An 18,743-nucleotide genomic window follows, 5' to 3' on the forward strand; every position below is an offset into this window, starting at 1 on the left:
TAATTATGACCAAATACTAATATTTGGATTTATATATTAATAGTATCACCACTCCTGTATAATCAGGTGATGATTATCTTAAATTCATCCATATATATAATATTAGAGTCCTGGTTTCCCTTAATATCCTGCAAACATTAACTGTTGTTAATTATTATGCGGGCAAATTCTCCTCCGTAATAATAAGGTTCTCTCCTCATTATGAATGGGGGCTGAATACTGAATATAAATTGTATCAATGGGAGTTAGGAGCTCATTCAGAGTCGGTCGTAAGCGCTGAGTGCTCACAACAGACTCGATGTTGCCCCACAGCGCATGCGCACGATGGAGCCGGCTCCGTCGTGCGCATGCGCGAGACCCAGCTAACGACGGGGGGTCTTGTAACAGACGGGGCGAGATGTCGATGTTGAGTGACAGCTCGCCTCATTTGCTGGGCGGGCCGGGGGCGTGCCCGGCCAGATGGAGGCATTCCAGTCAGAACGCTTGCCGTTTGGGGGCGGCCCCACTGACATCATTGCTGATGTCAGTGGGGAACTTCCTGCTCAAACAGAGCAGGAAGCTCCCTGGGGCTTATGAGTGCCCAGACCCTACCCTAGGGTCTGGTCGTAAGCCCCGATGGTCTTGACCATCACCCATGTCGGTCGTTACCGATCAACAAGGAGGCGGCCGTTCAGGATGCAAGTGGCCGCCCTGATTCAGAGCGAACGCTAGCATCTAACGACCGCCTCTGAATGAGGCCCTTACTCCCTACTCCAATCGTACCACACGTGTATCTAATATAAAACACTTCAATTCCATTTCTCATGGTATTTAGACCCATGTGTTATAAAATATGTCTTATTACAGGAAAGACTCCCTATCTCACATACAAAGTTAATCTATCATAGGTAATTGCTTTATGTATCCTATTTCAAATGTCTCCCAAATGGATGTATTCGCCATTTATCACATAATGTGTCTCTTTCATATATGATGTTTCTGATCACTATTGCCGCTCAGGTCTCAGCGTGTAAGTTTTATTAAACATAATCTGGTTTATTCACTCCTATTCATTCAATTCTCTATTATAATGCAATTTGGTGATCCAGTAGAGTGTATAATGCACCTAGACTCAAGCTTACAAAGTATTGGTTAACCTCCACAATCTCTGGTTAACCTTATGCTGTTCATAAACATCCAAAGGGCACAGAAGATCTGTGTATTATTTTCTAGACACGTATTGGAAACATTGTGATTGATACTACTTCTGCACATAATAGAAACACTGTAACAATGTCACTGTATGTCTGGTCTCTTTCTCATGGAGCTTGAATTCTCAATATACGCTCCTTATCGTCAGTGTAACTAGTCACTATCGTAGGTATTTATATCACATCATTAATATCTGTGGACCTCATTCAGAGGCAGTCGCTCGGGAGCGATCGGTAGCACCCAAACTGATCGAGAATATGCAAAACGAGCGCTCCGTCGCAAAGCACATCGTGAGCGCGGAAACACCCACAACAATGAAAGCACACCTCCTATCTATACGGCCTCATTCAGAGTCGGTCGCAGGCGGCAACCTACGTCAGCACGATTAACACCTGTTACAGTGTTAATTGCTTACAGACATCGGTTGAGGCAGAAACCATCGCCTGCACTTGCAGTGCTTAAGGTAGACCCTGGGCTACCCTTAGATCTGCGAGCGGTAGCATCGTTAGTGCAACGAGATGACGTGTGTGATGACTTGCTCAGTAATATATGCACGCCCTTAAAATGCCCTTTTTAAGGTCAACCACCTTTCCCTGTGACCACCCACAAACGGCACAAAATGTCAATCTCAGCTACGACCTCGTAGTGACTAAGGAGCAAGAGGATTGCGGTCAGAAAGACAGGCTTGCGCACACACACTGCCATGTACACACATGCGCAGTTGAAAAATACATCGCTCGCTACGACCATTTGCTCTGTGCGAACGCCTCTGAATGAGGTCCAGTGTGCGGAGGCCATGGAGTGATCACAATAAGTAAATCAGGGGAGGAAGTAAGCATCTCTCCTACCTGCAATAGAACCGCGGCAGACATTTTGGATTCTTGTTTGGAGCTGCTTGGCTGTCATTAAGGAATGTAAATATCTCTCCACTGGGGGCAGGGCAGGAGGTGGTGCACAGTCCCCTAGATAAGACAGGGTTTCTCACCGTCATTTTTTAGGCCCGAAAAGGCAGTGCTGTGGCCACAATGGATCTGCACTATTTCACCGCTGTCTAATACCCCTTTTACACCAGAGCTAAAACCCGGGTTATTGCAGGGTTAACCCGGGTAGCTCCTTGGTGTAAAAGGGGAAAGGGTTGGATTGCTGGGTCAAGTGACGCGGCAAATCAACCCAGGTAACTTGCAGGGTTTAACACGGAAATAACCCGTGAAACCCTGCAGTGTAAACGGCGTGATCTGGGTCAGAGTGAAGAGGATCGTGCCGCTTGCCTGCCGATTGGCCGGCTACAGTGGCACTTGGAGATGACGTCATCTCCAAGCGTCCACTTCAATGCTGGAAAAGACAGGTCTGTGGGCGGAGTGAATGGCGCCGACTTGGGAATATCCTGGGTCGGTCGCCGGGGAAATTCCGGGTCTGATCCGCATTGGAACCCTTTTCCAACCTCCGGGTCAGACCTGGAATTTCGGTATAAAAATGGTATAAATGATTGTTGGAACCGGTAGTCCCATATTTTTAACAAAACAAGTGTAGTTGCTCATTATGATTTTGTTGCATCATCCTTTTCACATAACAGTAGATAAGTTCTCCCCAAATCAATGCAATAATAATGAGAAAACAATATTTCTGATCAGTACTTGCAAATACAGTCAGGTCCATAAATATTGGGACATTGACAGAATTTTCAGATTTTGGCCTCTATTCACCACCCCAATGGTTTTGAAATGAAACAAACAAGATGTGCTTTAACTGCAGACTTTCAGATTTAATTTGAGGGTAATTACATCCAAATCGGGTGAACGGTGTAGGAATTACAACAGTTTCAATATGTGCCTCCCACTTTTTAAGGGGCCAAAAGTAATGGGACTATCAACTCAAAAGCTATTTCATGGACAGGTGTGGGCTATTCCCTCATTATTTCATTATCAATTAAAGCAGGTAAAAGGTCTGGAATTGATTCTAGGTGTGACATTTGCATTTGGAATCAGTTGCTGTCAACTCTCAATATGAAATCCAAAGAGCTGTCACTATCAGTGAAGCAAGCCATCATAAGGCTGAAAAATCAAAACAAACCCATCAGAGAGATAGCAAAAACATTAGGTGTGGCCAAATCAACTGTTTGGAACATTCTTAAAAAGAAAGAACGGACCGGAGAGCTCAGCAACACCAAAAGACCCGGAAGACCATGGAAAACAACTGTGGTGAATGAAAAAATAATTATTTCTCTGGTGAAGAAAAACCCCTTCACGACAGTTGGCCAAATCAAGAACACTCTCCAGGAGGTAGATGTATATGTGTCAAAGTCAACAATGAAGAGAACAGTTCACAATGAATATAGAGGGTTCACCACAAGATGCAAACCATTGGTGAGCCACAAAAACAGGAAGACCAGATTAGAGTTTGCCAAACAACATCTAAAAAAGCCATTACAGTTCTGGAACAACATCCTATGGACAGATGAGACAAAGATCAACTTGTACCAGAGTGATGGGAAGAGAAGAGAAGGAAAGGAACTGCTCATGATCCAAAACATACCACCTCATCAGTGAAGCATGGTGGTGGTAGTGTCATGGCGTGGGCATGTATGGCTGCCAATGGAACTGGTTCCCTTGTATTTATTGATGATGTGACTGCTGACAAAAGCAGCAGAATGAATTCTGAAGTGTTTCGGGCAATATTATATGCTCATATTCAGTCAAATGCTTCAGAACTCATTGGACAGCGCTTCACAGTGCAGATGGACAATGACCCGAAGCATACTGCAAAAGCAACCAAAGAGTTTTTTAAGGCTAAAAAGTGGAATGTTATGCAATGGCCAAGTCAATCCCCTGACCTGGATCAGATTGAGCATGCATTTCACTTGATGAAGACAAAACTGAAGGGAAAATGCCCCAAGAACAAGCAGGAACTGAAGACATTTGCAGTAGAGGCTTGGCAGAGCATCACCAGGGATGAAACCCAGCGTCTGGTGATGTCTATGCGTTCCAGACTTCAGGCTGTAATTGCCTGCAAAGGATTTGCAACAAAGTATTAAAAAGTGAATGTTAGATTTAGGATTGTTTAGTTTGTCCCATTACTTTTGGCCCCTTAAAAAGTGGGAGGCACATATAGAAACCGTTGTAATTCCTACAGCGTTCACCTGATTTGGATGTAATTACCCTCATATTAAATCTGAAAGTCTGCAGTTAAATCACATCTTGTTTGTTTCATTTCAAAGCAATTGTGGTGGTGAATAGAGGCCAACATCTGAAAATTCTGTCAATGTCCCAATATTTATGGACCTGACTGTATCACATCAATACTATAAGTTTAAAGCATACATTTACACAATTCTCTCTGACGGTGTGTGGCCATGTCCATCTTATAAAACAAAATTAAAACTACTATGCGCACCGCCACGCCGTGGGGAGGGGGGCATTCTCCCACCTGCACAGCTGGCCCTGGCCCCTGATGGGTCCCTTAAACAAGTCCAGGCCCAGGTAATTACTACCCACTCCCTTACCCTCTCCGGTGTACAGATCTTTGTATACTCACTATAATTCCTCTATCATACATGTTGGACTGGACAGAGCTGCCGCCAATTCACAGAACTGAGGACCTTCCAGGCTGTTATGAGACAGATTGAGTTTCCTCAGGGACTGGTTACTTCCTATTGCAGATGCCAGCTGGGAGCAGGAACTTTCAGACAACCTATTGTGATCCAAACTGTAAAATAAGAATACAGAATACATTGTTTTTGTTTTAACCGGCATCAGGCAAGATTAGAATTAGTTTTTAATTAGTTTAAAATATGAATTAGCAATATTAAGTCTCCATGCATTGTAACACTATATTTTGAACAAAACATTCCCTAATTCTGACTTATGAAATATAAAAAGAAAATCCAGCCCTGCTAGTGTGCAATATTAGATGTCACCAAAGAGCAGCTCCATAACAGGGTTTCAGAGCACCCTGTGTGCCACCGCCCCTCCCCCTGAGCGCATGCCATCATAAGGTTGTGCCCCAGGGTATGGTTGGCAGGAACGCCATGACAAGAGCACAGCATCACTAGCTGAAGCTTCCTCAGGATGCTCCGACCAACTGAACGGGTGGCAGAGTGCCGTTCCAAGCACCCTGCTAACCAGATGCAGGGGTTGTGACAGTGCCGCCCCCCAGGGCTCTCCAACTTGTACGACGGCATCGGTCGCATTGCATCGCACCTGGGGGTCTTAATTATCTGACCACCATAGGCTATAAAGTTCACCGAACTGGAGGCTTCAATCACAGCATTCGGGGCGATACAGAAGACATTAAGTTACACCATTGTGCAAAATGGTTGAATATGAAACAAGCAATATGGCACTTGCATGCAGGGCATTTGAAGCGCTCAGAGTGATGAGACCACCACAGTTGACACAGCATTGTTGTGGCTATGACTGATGTTGGATGTCACAAATATTGTCTCTGTTTTGTTAAATTCCAGCACATTCTTATTTGATTGATCATGTAGCAGCCTGTTGATACTATATGTATGGCAGTTTCCAAGGCCAGTCCCTTTTCCCTTAGAAGGTGAGTGCGTGTGGTATTGTTGCCTATGCCACAAACTGGTATGCCCCTTATCAACTCATCAGTGAGTGCACCGTAGTCACATTTAAATGCTAACAGCTTCAACCGTACCACATATGCCTGAATACATTCAGCAGGGCCCTGCAATGCTGTATTAAATGCAAGTCTGTCCATTATCATGTACTTTACAAGCAGGCTTCATTGAATTTTACAATCAGTTCTTCAGGGTCCTCCGGACATACAAACAAAATGGCTGCAGGGTACTCCCGAGGCAGGGCACAGGGATCATCAGCCATCAGTCGCAATGATTATATTAACACCTATAACCCTTTATCATTTAGAAGATATTTGTAGTGTCCTGATTTATCCTGGGTAACGAGAAATGGAGGAACTTGCAACATTTTAAATATATATATATATATATATATATATATGAGATGTGAAATTACAATGCTTATCTGACTCTACCTATTTTTAAAAGTGTATTTATATAGCTGGCTATCAAGTTTAGTGTTGCGGATGCAATCTCACCTCTAAAATGTAACCACTTGTCTCTCTCATTTGACATATTCCAATAAACACATCTACATGTAGAGCAAACACTTGTAAAAGTGACTTTGACCCTGGAATGATTGTTGGTGTTAAACAGGGTTATGGACTATCACAGAAATGGCTGGGACTCCCCTCCTGGGGCTACATGCAGAACAATGTCTAGGGGGAATCAGTATAATTTACTCCTAACCTAATCCTCCCCCCCCTGCGGCTGTGTCCGTGCCCGTCGCCCGACTTACCTTCGATCGGGATGCTGGGCGTCAGGCTCCCGGCGTAGGTAAAATGACAGGCGTCGGGATTCGATGCCTGTCATTAGACTCTTGCCGGGATTAGACAGTCGGGATGCTGACGGTCGACTGCATACCATCTAGGGTTTACAGAGAATGGTGCAGAAAGCAATATAAACATCCACTGAGGGGCAGACAGGTGCAAGCTGCCAGGAAGGCGACAGCAATGTTGGACTGGGGCATGAAGGGTCCACCGGGGGAAGGCACTGGTAGGGGCCCATGCTTAAAGGGTGTGGCCAGCCTCCATAGGGGTGTGTCCAGCCACCGCAGAGGCTTGGCCTACCATTATAGAGTACATAGCCTGCAGACAACATGGATACTACACTGCATGGTCTGTTCATCCATGTTCCTACTCTGCCAGGTAACTGACTCTGTAATAGAATAACAATGTTTAATTCAAGTGCACTGTCTGAAACATGACATTAGAAGAGGAGGTGAGGCCCTCTGGTAGTGGGGCCCATCGGGAATTTATCCTGTTGCCCGGTGGGCCAGTCCGACCCTGGGCGACAGTAACTCCAAAAAAGAATGCATTACAGCAGTGGTATGCCGAATAGCATCTCTGAACTTGCAGCATGTCAAACCTTGAAATGGATGGGCTACAGTACCGGGCTCTACTCCTATCAGCTAAGAAAGACCCAGGTCCTCCAAAACTGGACAGCTGAAGATTGGAAAAATGTTTCCTAGTCTGACAAACCTTGATCTTGTCTGTGACATGAAGACGGAAGGGTTAGATCACAAAGTGGATGTGCGGGTTAGCAGTTCACTTGCTGACTAGCATGCAGAGACTACAAGACAATGCTTGGGGTATGTCCAGGTGTGGTGATTGGGTGTAGTGGCATTAGGGGGAGGAGCTACAGTATATCCACACACACACAGATTCTATATCCAATACCCTACCGTGGAATGTAACTTTGAGTACCGTGATTATCTTTATGCCCCTATAACAGCCAGACCTCATCCATGTTTTAGATTAGAAGAACATGGTCATTATTTTTAATAAAGTATAAGTAGTATGCTTAGTTACTGTTTAATATTTAGTTGCATCATATAATTTCTGGTCACAGCCATGATCTTCCCAAAATAATACAGTAATAATGATAAATAAAATGTACTTATTGTAAGAACAGTACTTGCAAATATCACACAGGTACTTTCTGTTCAACAGAAAGATTTAGGCCCTCATTCAGAGCCAGACGCTCTGAGCAGAGCGCTCGCTCTGAATGAGGGCCGTCCTCCATAAAAATGGAGCATCCTCCTGGACGCTCGTATAGCTGTGGGTCACCACCCACAGCACATACGAGCGTGCAGGATGATGGTCGCGATGGTCTTGACCATCGCGACCATCGCCAGTGCGACCAGAAGCCTGTGGTCGGGGTTTTCGACCACAAGCCCTGGAGTGATTTTGGCTCTATCAGTGCCAAAATCACTCCCACTGACATCACTAGTGATGTCAGTGGGGCCGGCTTCTGATGGTAGGGGTTCCCTTGGGAACGCCTCCGTCTGGCAGGCATGCCCCCAGCACGCCCACCAAAGGGGGCGTGCTGTCAATCAACATCGACAGCACGCCCCCTTTGATCAGACACAACGAGTGAAGGAAAGTCCTTCGCTCGTTGCGTCTGGCCCATGCGCACGACGGAGCTCCCTCCGTCGTGCGCATGCGCAGTGCACACCATCGACCCACTTGTGAGCGGACAGCCGCTTGCGAGTGGGTCTGAATGAGGCCCTTAGACAGTTCCCTTTCCCGAACAGATCTTTGTATACTCACAATAATTCCTCTATCCTACATGTTGGACTGGACAGAGCTGCCGCCAAGTCACAGAACTGAGGACCTTCCAGACTATTGTGAGACAGATGGAGTTTCCTCAGGGACTGGTTACTTCCTATTGCAGATGCCAGGTGGGAGCAAGAACTGTCCGTCAATCTATTGTGATCCAAACTGTGAACAAAATCAGATTCGTCAAATTAATACAATTGGTTATTTTGTTTGTCCTGCATCATACAAGAATACTTGTGTCAATTAGTTGAAAAACATGAGTTAGCAATGTTAAGTCAACATGTATTATGACACTAAGAGGTCAATCTAATTATATGCGTAGGGTGTGAGTTGCTGTTGCAACGGCGTCAAAACGCCGGCAATGGACCAGCGCCTCGCACCCTTCGCGTCCCGCTCTAAACCCGAATTTGCTTAATTTTGCTTGGAGCCCTATGGGACTGCGAGCACTTTTAAGCGAACCCGTGCTGCCGTTAAGTTTGCCCGCTGTCGCGATGACTCGCACCCGCAAGTACATTGCAGGTATTTGGATTGAGCCCTTAGGGGGAGATGTACTATTCATTATCGGGTTGTGGGAGCGAACACCATCTGAAGATGGTGAATGCTCCTGCAGTCAAGCTCCGAAAATATTGTATTTTCGGAGCTTGATGAATTACACTGCCCGCTGTCCCCATACACTAGTATGGGAACAGTGGACCACATCGGGAGAGAAAGGTAAGCAGGAGACAGATATCTCCTCCATTTCCTTTTTGATGAATGGCCTGAAAACGTAATCTCTACAAAAGCAGTATGTTAATTTTCACCTGCTTTTGTAGAAATTAAGTAATGATGAATAGACCCCTCAGACTCGAAAGAGATAAAGTGGACAGTGGACAATCAGCTCCTAAATGTCATGAAACAGGATGTGCTTGAAAAATGAGAGTTAGGAGCTGATTGGTTGGTACTTTATCTCTCTCCAAGGCTTAGTACATCTACCCCCATGTTTGGGACAAAAAATTCACCCCTCACTTCTGTGCAATATTAGATGTCACCAAGGAGATGAAGTTAAAACAGCATTAAAAATTTAGAAACAACACACTCCATCAACTATGTAACTAGCAAAAGGACCCTGCATATGCTGGGACACCTCAATCTGCCTGCCCCATCCCACCCCCCACTTTGTTCCACCTCTGTCATCTGCTCTGCCCCCTCTGTCTGTGCTCTGTTCCACCACCCACCCCCTCTGTCTGATCCCACCCTCACTATGTCCCATTCTGCCTCTCTCTCTGTCCTGTCCCCTCCCTCCAGTGGCTGCATACTATTAGCTTCCCATTCCTGGTGGGCCCTCACCAGCTAGGGTCTGCCCCGTCTCTCTAGCTCTGGGAGCTGTTGCAGGGGTGGTACACCGGCTCACGCTGCGCAGGCATATTGGAGACGGGACAGACCATAGCAGATTATTACATAATCTTTAGGAACAGATGCAATATAAGCAGAATATGTTACTGCACCTAATATTTATTTCAAATGCACGGCCAATGTTTCTGACCTATTTCACTGCTTCTGGGCTCTTTAATATGGATGCTGTCAGGTTTCCGGCGCCGGTATTCTCAGCGCCAGCATCCCCTTTGCCAGGATATTGACCGTATACCCGTTCAATATTAACAACTCTTCTGGGACAAGATGGGCAGATATGGCAATACCATATTAGGTATTACCTTTAACACGATGCCGCAATTGGCAATATTTGATACTCTTTAACATTTTCTGGGGTGGGCAATAAGCAGCCCTCCAGCTGTTGGACTACACATCCCAGAACCATTTAGTATGGCCAAATAGCAAAACTGTAGCAGGTCATGCTGGGATGTGTAGTTCTTCAACAGCTGGGGGGCCGATTATTTCCCAATCCTACTATAAATGATAGCCCTAGCATTCCCGCCAAGTCAAGCGGTTGGGCATCCTGCAGTAGTGGATCATGTAACCTGATGAATATTACATGTGGCAACTGCCAGCTGTCAACTTTATTTAGCATGGACTGGCTGGAAACAAGGAAATACATTCACACTTTGCCACTGGCAAGTAACTAGGCTCTCAGAAAAGCTTCTAACACACAACTTGTTTCACACTTCAAATCCCTTGCTGGCGGATCTTCCACCATCAATCAACCATTTAATTCTACTTCTCCTGCTGAATCTACCTCTTTGGGCAAACCTCACAACAATTGGTACATATACAGTACTTTCTCAAACGTCTTCATTGATGGATTGCATGAGTGGTTTTCAGTTGTTGATGTTACAGTTATTATTAGGTTTACACTTATATTTGCTATTAGGCAGTGTATGCAGCTACATTCTAACGCACTCATATAAAGATATATACATTACCAAGTATAGCGTCACACTATAATGTTTTACACTTTTTATTTCATCAAAAATTTTGTTTGGTTGCCTGGCAATAGTTTAGACTTGTCATATGACTCTATGGGGAGACTTATGAAACCTTCTAAAGAAAACAATTGGAGATGTTGCCCATAGCAACCAACCAATCCGATTCTAGCTATCATATATCCAATTCAGTTTTAGCTGTAATCTGATTCACTCCAAGTGGACTTTTTGAAGACAATCGTGGAGGGAGTGGATATATATAAGTTAAAGAGACCCTACAAAAATATCTGAAAGTGGCCCTCATGTAGGTGGAACCAAATCACCTGTAGGCAGGGCCAACATATAAATTGGCAGGGTTGGCATGCCTAGATGAGGTCACTGTAGCATGCAATGTTAGTTAGTCAAGGCAAGGATGCTGACATAGTAGGTGCTGCTAGCACACAAGCAGGAGAAGCATTGTACTGGTAGATGGAGCAAACACTGGTAGGCGCGCCAGTGGGTGGAGCACACTCATTGGTTATGTGAGTGAGGCTGCTTAATCCAGCAGCAGCAGCGAGTTCACAAGGTTAACATTGATATGATAGCAAGTTTGCCTTGCTCTTGCATGAAGCCTCACCACCATCATTTAGGGCATTCTAATACGGGCCTCTGATGCTGGAGCCCCATAGGGCCAGCGCTGTGTGACTCTGTCAATGAATAATGCAAGGGTCACTCCTAGGCAGATGCACCTGGCCAGCCACAGGGAGAATAAGAAAACATCAAGCAGCCCCGCAATGCCACCAGCTCGATAACGTCTATGACCCGTCCATTCCTGGAAGGTGATAGAATTAGAGAAGAGAAGAAAAAAAACTTACCACAGGTGTTGAATCCTGCACTGCTGATGTTCTAATGCAGATGTTATAAACTGAACATTTGAGTCCTTCAGGCCAGTGAAAGAGAGGCTGGAAAACAGATTAACATGAGATTACATTATGCTAGTTAGAGTAAAAATTACTCATATGAGACATGGGCCATTGGGCCACGAAGAACCACCAACAAACCTTCACCGGGCCGTGACGTAGACTCACCAACTGTCCAGAGGATGCAACAATTCTATTCCATGAAAAATTCCATCAGCTGGTGTTTTTTTAATGGCCCTTAAAACTCTCTCAGGCACCAACCCAGGGTATTGTTCATTCTTTGATGATGATATCACTCCCTCAAACTACCATCTGATCACCGTAGACAATGTTTCTGATGAATCCTCTCCAAACAGAACAGTTGTCTGTGCTTTGGCTATATGTACCTCAACACACTCCAGCCTCTTAGGGGTCTATGTACTAAGCCTTGGAGAGATAAAGTGGATGGAGATAAAGTACCAACTAATCCGCTCCTAACTGTCACTTTATAGCCGTGTTTAAAAAATGACCTCCATCCACTTTATCTCTCTCTGGGGCTTAGTAATAGTGTGAAGGTTATTATGTGCATTATAAAAACTATTCTGTTGACAATATGGGTTTCCTTTCCATATTTAATTTATACAAGCTTACTTGATGTCCTTGATAGTGTGTAGAACTGGAGCCAGCCTCTTCCAGCACTCACTCTTCACAGCACACTTGCGTAGGTCAAGCTTTTCTATCTTTCTGCAGGATTCCAGGACAAAGGCCAACGTGGTGCAGTCTACTGGTGTTAGATGAATGACTTTGTGTAATACAAAACTCCTACTTGACCCCAAACATTTTTCTACTAGACTCCTATTCTGGGACTCAAAAAGACAGGCAAATATATTTAGACATTTCCCCACATCAACATCTGTATCATGTGGGATATCAGCAAGAGATTTCTGTAGCCACTCGGTTACATCTGTCAAAGCTGTACTGGAGAACTCAAAACTCAAAGAAAACCTGGTGGGACTATCCAAAAAACCACAGAGGAAACGGAGAAATATTTTAGATCGGCTGTCTGCATAGATGTTAGTTTTATCAAGAAAACTTTGCAACTTCTCAGGAGAATAGTCAATATAATGGACCAAAGCAGCCAAAAACTCCTGGAGGGTGAGATGTAGAAATGAGCAGTTGACATCACGAGACTTGCCAGACTCTATCATGAAACTTGTGTAGAGATGCGAGGAAGCGTTCACACGAAATGATCCCAGATCTCGTTCATCAAATACTAGAATTTGATTCTTTACTCCATGTTCTGCCATCCGTCCAATAGATGCCATCATTTGTTGAGCATCACATGTTCCCTGACTGTGATTGGTCAGAATGTTGCTAACGAAAGTCACAAAGAGCTGTGTCAATGTTTTGGGAAATGACATCAGCTGACCATCGCTGGGCCTTTGGACTGTGAAGCACATTGATAGTACTGTGCAAAGAATCCAGCAGTAGGATGGGATATAACAGAAAGTGTACAGTGTGTCGTTCCTACTGACATGATCAAATGCCATATGTGACCATTCTTTATTTTGGAAAAATTGGTCAAAGTACATCCATCTTTCTTCTGGAGAGAATCCCATAATTTCACATACCCGTTGAAAAACATCTGTCTCTTGTGACGCTATCTTAGCTAACTTAGTTGGGCGGCTGGTCATTAACACAGAACAGCCTTTGATAAGAGTCTTTCTCAACAAGCTAACCACAATCGTGCCAACCTTTTGTGATTGTTTTATATTATCACACAACTGACCCGACTTGAAATCCATTTCATGATTACTTTCATCTAAGCCATCAAATATAAAGAGCAGCTTTCCTGGATCCTGTAAGAGGTTTCCGAGGCGACTCTCCAGATGTGGATAATACCTACTGATTAAAGCCTCTAAACTGACCACGTCCAGTTTGTTGAGTTGCCGGAATTTGAAAAAGAAGACAAAAGCAAATCTCTGGTAGAGTTTTCCATTCACCCAGTCATAGACAAACTTCTGCATCAGAGTGGTTTTCCCCACGCCAGGTACTCCACACACCATCACTACACTTGGCACGAATCCGGTTTGATGGGACCAGCGGAACAGTTTGCCAAGGGTTATGTGCTCCAGCATAAGCGACTCTTTTTTCATTCTGCGTTCATGCCGTTTCCCGGTTTCGGTCAGTTCATCCTGAGAGCGCTGTCTGAGATGGTCAATGGACACGACAGTCATGTTCACATAACGCTCGGAAATGTAGAAACTTTGCAGTTCCTGCGTTGATCTTGGGGGTCTGTGCTCCACTAGTTTTTCTGTTTTCTTTAGAAGAAATTTCTTGTGTTCTTCCTGAAGACCTAAAGAGGAAACAAATAAACCCAATAATAATATATAAATTATTAATAATGTATATTATTTCCTTACTCCAATTCCTTTCTCACTTTAAAGGAAACAAATAATGATCTTAGAAGTCATTCGTAATTAAATGGTTTTAACTGTTATATTGCAGATGAAAAAGGAAGAGTAAAACCATTTTATTTTACTATCTGTCTTTACTGTTGTGTATTGAACCTTCTTCCTGTCAATCAGTTATAATACACATGCACCATTTTTGTACATCTCTACTCAATAATGTGTTCAGAGGACTTGGCCTCCTGCAACTATTGCTAAAGGTATTGACACAGATATGCTCTGTAGATCCAATTGTCTCAATAGCAGATCTGTGTCGTATCTAAGGGCAATAAAAATAATAACTAAAAAAGACAACACTGGATGATTTAAAGACGTTGTTGAGAAGCATGAGAAAAAGCAGCAGGGTCAAATATACAAGCTCATAAATCAAAGTCATCTGACAAAGGACAGAGGGCGATTGTTTATAACTAGATATGTTTTGATTTCTACTCCTTTCAATCTAAAAAAAAATTAGAGTGATGTCATGTAATGGGAGCAGCCTATTTATTTAGAGAGGGCAGAAAGCTGGGTTCAATAGCAAACAGTGGGCCTGATCAGAGATGTACGCAATGCCGATTTTTATGCAGATCGAGCTATTATTAGCCAATGCGCATGCATGAAAGCCGTACTGTGCACGCGTAGCGATTGTTTTGTGACTACACTCGCACAGAGGGTTCACTGGCAAAGTGAGTGACAGGTAGTCAGCGTTTGGGGGAGGTAACGGAGGCATGACTAAGGAAACAAAGGCATGTCTGACTGTGTAAACGCCGTTTCATGGGTGTGCAGAGATTAGCCTTTGTGATCTCCTTCACAGCATGAGAGCTCTCTGTGTGTCATGAGAGCTGCAGTGTTTGCGGCTGGTCAGACTTGCTGCATATGCTGCATGGCTGCCCGATCTGCATTAATGTTACTGATGTTCGTCGGACGGATATGAGAAGGAAGCAGTGGGCGTCGCTGTGCTCGGCTGTGCCCGGATATGCATTAGCATATTTTAGCAACTGTCATCCGTGAGAGAATGCAGATGTGATTGCATTAGCGCAAATCTCAGGTTTGGTAGCATTTTTAATCAGATGTTCATTCCCCTAATAGTAAATTGACTAGTAAACTCAGCGGCATGGAGGGTGGATCAAAACCCGCCGGAGATTCCCGAAGGTTTGGTCTACAAATCTGCCACTAAATCAACACATCTATATGATCATTAGAAGGAAATGGCTCCCAATCAATTGGGTTCCCGAGGTGGGACTGCAGCACAATCCAATATCCAACTGCCACCTCAAACATCGGCAGCCAGGACTCACTGGCAGTTGGTGTGACTCTCCTATTTGAATTTTGGACTGGGCTGCAGCCCCACTTCTGGAGCCACCACTGCTCCCAATGCACTTTTAATGAAGGCACTCATTAGGTATTGGTGACAGAGGAAAATAACAGTAATAAATAATACTCTTATGGAGGCATGAATATGTTATCAATATAATTGGGTGCAAAAATAATGTTTCATTGATTGAGAGCAATATTATTTATTAATTGAAGAGACACTACCTGGCCCCGACTCCCTTCTCTCTTTCCCCGGTGCGCCTCCACTGTATATGTCGATTTCAGGACATACCCATCCTTGATAATAATTTAGTTAGGTAAGTTATGCAACAATAAAATCCATGCAGAAACCTTACTGGCAGTGCCATGGCCAATTGCTCATATCCACGCTCTGATGAGATGGGGAGTCCTACTCACTGCTGAATTTGATTTCAGCACAACATCTTGTACAAGAAGTAATCAAACCATCCTAATGAAGGGACACTATAACAAAGCTATTATGATGTAGTTTATTCATTACCAACTAGTGATCATATCTCAGTGGTCCAGGGTTAGAATATTTTACCACATTTTGCATAATAATTATTTACCTTTCAGTTCTGGAGTCAGGTTGTGTCCATATTCATTCAACAGTATCTCCTTAACCAGGGTGTCACCTAAATGTAAAAAAATACCTAATTGTAAATTGTAATATATGATAACTAAGATTATCATGTTGTTAGTACCTCTGTTACATATGTGGTGCAAAAGAAAAATCATTAATTTGCATTATTGTTTAGATTCTTTTCACATTTCATTTGACTAGGGTATGTTCGGGCAATATCTGTGGAGAGATAATAAGATAATAAGATCCCTATAACTGCTTCATGAGGTCTTCACCTATAGCAAGCCTCCTTTCCCATAGAGCTAAATATGCTCATCCGGTACTGGGATGCCCTCATGTCTTCAAGATCCAGATAGTAGGGACTTATTTTATCAGGGTATTCACAAAAAGACCTTACTTAATGGAACCTTACAGGAGGCTAGCAGGTGGTAGTAGGTCACGTGATATTGAAATAGATTTACAAGATGCTAGATACAGACAGACCAGGCATGGCAGAAATACAGTGCAAAGGGCAAGCTCCCCTTTGAATAAACTTTGTAGCCATATATTTAATGTGGCCAAATAGTTACTTGCTGCTCACTGGAAACAACCTATGGCCCCTTCTAAGCAGGCTCTTATTAACAAGATTTGGTATATTGCCTCCATGGAATATATCACTGCCTTGCTCCGCGGGTTGGGTATGAGATGCCGGCAGTCGGGATGCCACTGGTCAGAATACCAACAGTGGCATTCCAACAGTGAATATCCCAACAGTGGTAGATAAGTATAGTACAACTAATCCTAAACCCTTTCCAAACCCTCCCCGGTGCCTAAACCTAACCTACTCCCTAGTGCCTAAACCTAACCTCCCCCTCCCCACACCATAACTCTCCCTCCCCGGTGCCTAAACCTAACCTCACCTTCCCTGCACCCTAAACCTAACCTCACCTTCCCTGCACCATAAACCTAACCCTCCCCCTTAGTGCCTAACCCTAACCCTCCCACCAACCCTAACCCCTAAACCTAAACATCCCCTAACCTCTGATAATTACCTTCGGGATGTTGGAGGTCGGGATACTGGTGCCAGGATCCCGACACTGTAGAGATTCCGGCACCGGTATTTAGACCGTCTGCATTCTGCATGCCGGGTTGCTGACTACATCCCTTACTCCATGACAGTTCCATGATGTCTGGAGCCCCTGGTACCATTATTTTCAAAGACAGATCCTTGGAAACAAATAGTTATAATTCCTGAATTTTACATAAGATTTTGTCTCCTCGCCTCCTAACAGCCTGTACATATTTTGCATGTCATTACATGTATCATTGTTTGCCTCACTTATCCTCCATTTCCCTTCCCTTCTCTTATTATGTCCCTCCTTCTTGCCCTCCCCCTTTGCTTGGTTATAATATTTAATGTTTGGCACTCAGTAGCATTTCCCAAAACTACAAATACAAAAGTGGATTGTTTAGTCTTGGTAGCATACTTACAGTATATCTTATTATTAGCCATTTTTATTGTCACTGCATTGTTCATGCTGTGTTGAATGTTAAGTATGCTTGTTTTACACCTTTTCCATTATAAATAAAAAGATTTAAAAAAATAAATACAGTGCAAAGTCTAATTAGCAAGTGGAGGTCAAGGCAGGTAGCAAGCTAGAACAGGTCCAGTAACAATCCGAGGTAAGAGCAGGCAGTGGGCTAAAGCAAGAATCTGGTTAATAGTCAGAGGTAGAGGCAGACAGCAGACAAATCAATAGTTCAATAAACTATTAGAGGTCAGGACAGGAAGCAGGCAAGCATAAGTTCAGTGCTAGGCCAAGTTCAAGGCTGCAGGCAGTAAACAAAAGACAGTCTGGGTAACACAAGGACAAGACTCATATGAACAGCACACTGGGTGAGGCCAAACTGTTACCAGCACAGCCAGGGAGAGTAGTACCATTAGGGAGATAGCAGAAAAACACATGACTCACCGGGAGGAGAGTCATTCTGCAGAACCTGTGTGGATAATCCTGAAAACAGCAGGGTAAAGCGACGCTAAACTGGTTACTTGGCTACCAGCTCTGAAAGCCAATGGAGCAGCAGCACCTGTTTGGGTGACATCAGCAGCAGTGATCTGTCCACTCTTCTGATTATGATAGTTATGATAGGGTTTCATGTAACGGTGGAAAGGTCATGAAAAGAAGTGAGAAAGTGCAGGTAAGTGTGAAGCCATAGACTGAGGGGGAAATATAATAGTCTGTGACTTGCAGGCATCAGCAAGATTCCGGCAAGTCTGTCCAAAGTTTTAAAGTGGCAGTTCCTCTCAATAAACTATAAGAGATATAGGCATAGTGTATTATGGGCCTGTTTCACGGCTGCACGCAATGGCAAGTATGGACGCAGATCGAGTGATTGTGTGCCATCGCAGATGTGTATAAGCCGAACTACGCGCACACAGCGATCGCATTGTGACTACAGACGCACAGAGGATCCTTCGCAAAGTAAGTGACAGGCTGTCAATGTTTGAAGGTGGTGACTGGGGGGGTTTCTGAAAAAAGCAGGCATGGCTGTCCTTTGAACGCATGTGCCTAACCCTAGAAGTCTCTAAACCTACCCACCCCCCCGTCCCGACGCCTGGCTTACCTACATTCAGGTATGCCGGGCGTTGGGATTTCGGCGTCTGGATAATAATAGGCGTCGGTATTTCGACGCCTATCATTAGTCCCATGCTGGGATTTCACAGTCGGTAAGCCGGCGGTTGTCATTTTCACCGCCGGCTTCCTGAGTACATACCATTTTATTGAGAGGAAATTCAGAATGAAGGTGAAAGGAC

At 44.1% G+C, this 18,743-nt stretch overlaps 1 protein-coding gene across 1 annotated transcript in view; it reads right to left on the reverse strand.

Moving 5' to 3' along the window:
- LOC148473255 (NACHT, LRR and PYD domains-containing protein 12-like) overlaps positions 1-18,743 on the reverse strand; it is a 98,846-nt gene that overhangs the window by 20,610 nt on the left and 59,493 nt on the right. The window contains exons 4-8 of the mRNA XM_088459849.1: positions 15,936-16,001; positions 12,233-13,937; positions 11,558-11,644; positions 8,338-8,508; positions 4,723-4,893 (exon numbers count right to left, since the gene is read on the reverse strand). Coding sequence (XP_088315975.1) covers positions 4,723-4,893; positions 8,338-8,508; positions 11,558-11,644; positions 12,233-13,937; positions 15,936-16,001 — 2,200 coding nt within the window. The remainder of the gene's footprint in view (positions 1-4,722; positions 4,894-8,337; positions 8,509-11,557; positions 11,645-12,232; positions 13,938-15,935; positions 16,002-18,743) is intronic.

This window comes from Taudactylus pleione, unplaced genomic scaffold (assembly GCF_031769625.1).
Source record: "Taudactylus pleione unplaced genomic scaffold, aTauple2 ptg000946l, whole genome shotgun sequence".
Classification (NCBI taxonomy): Eukaryota; Metazoa; Chordata; class Amphibia; order Anura; family Myobatrachidae; genus Taudactylus; species Taudactylus pleione.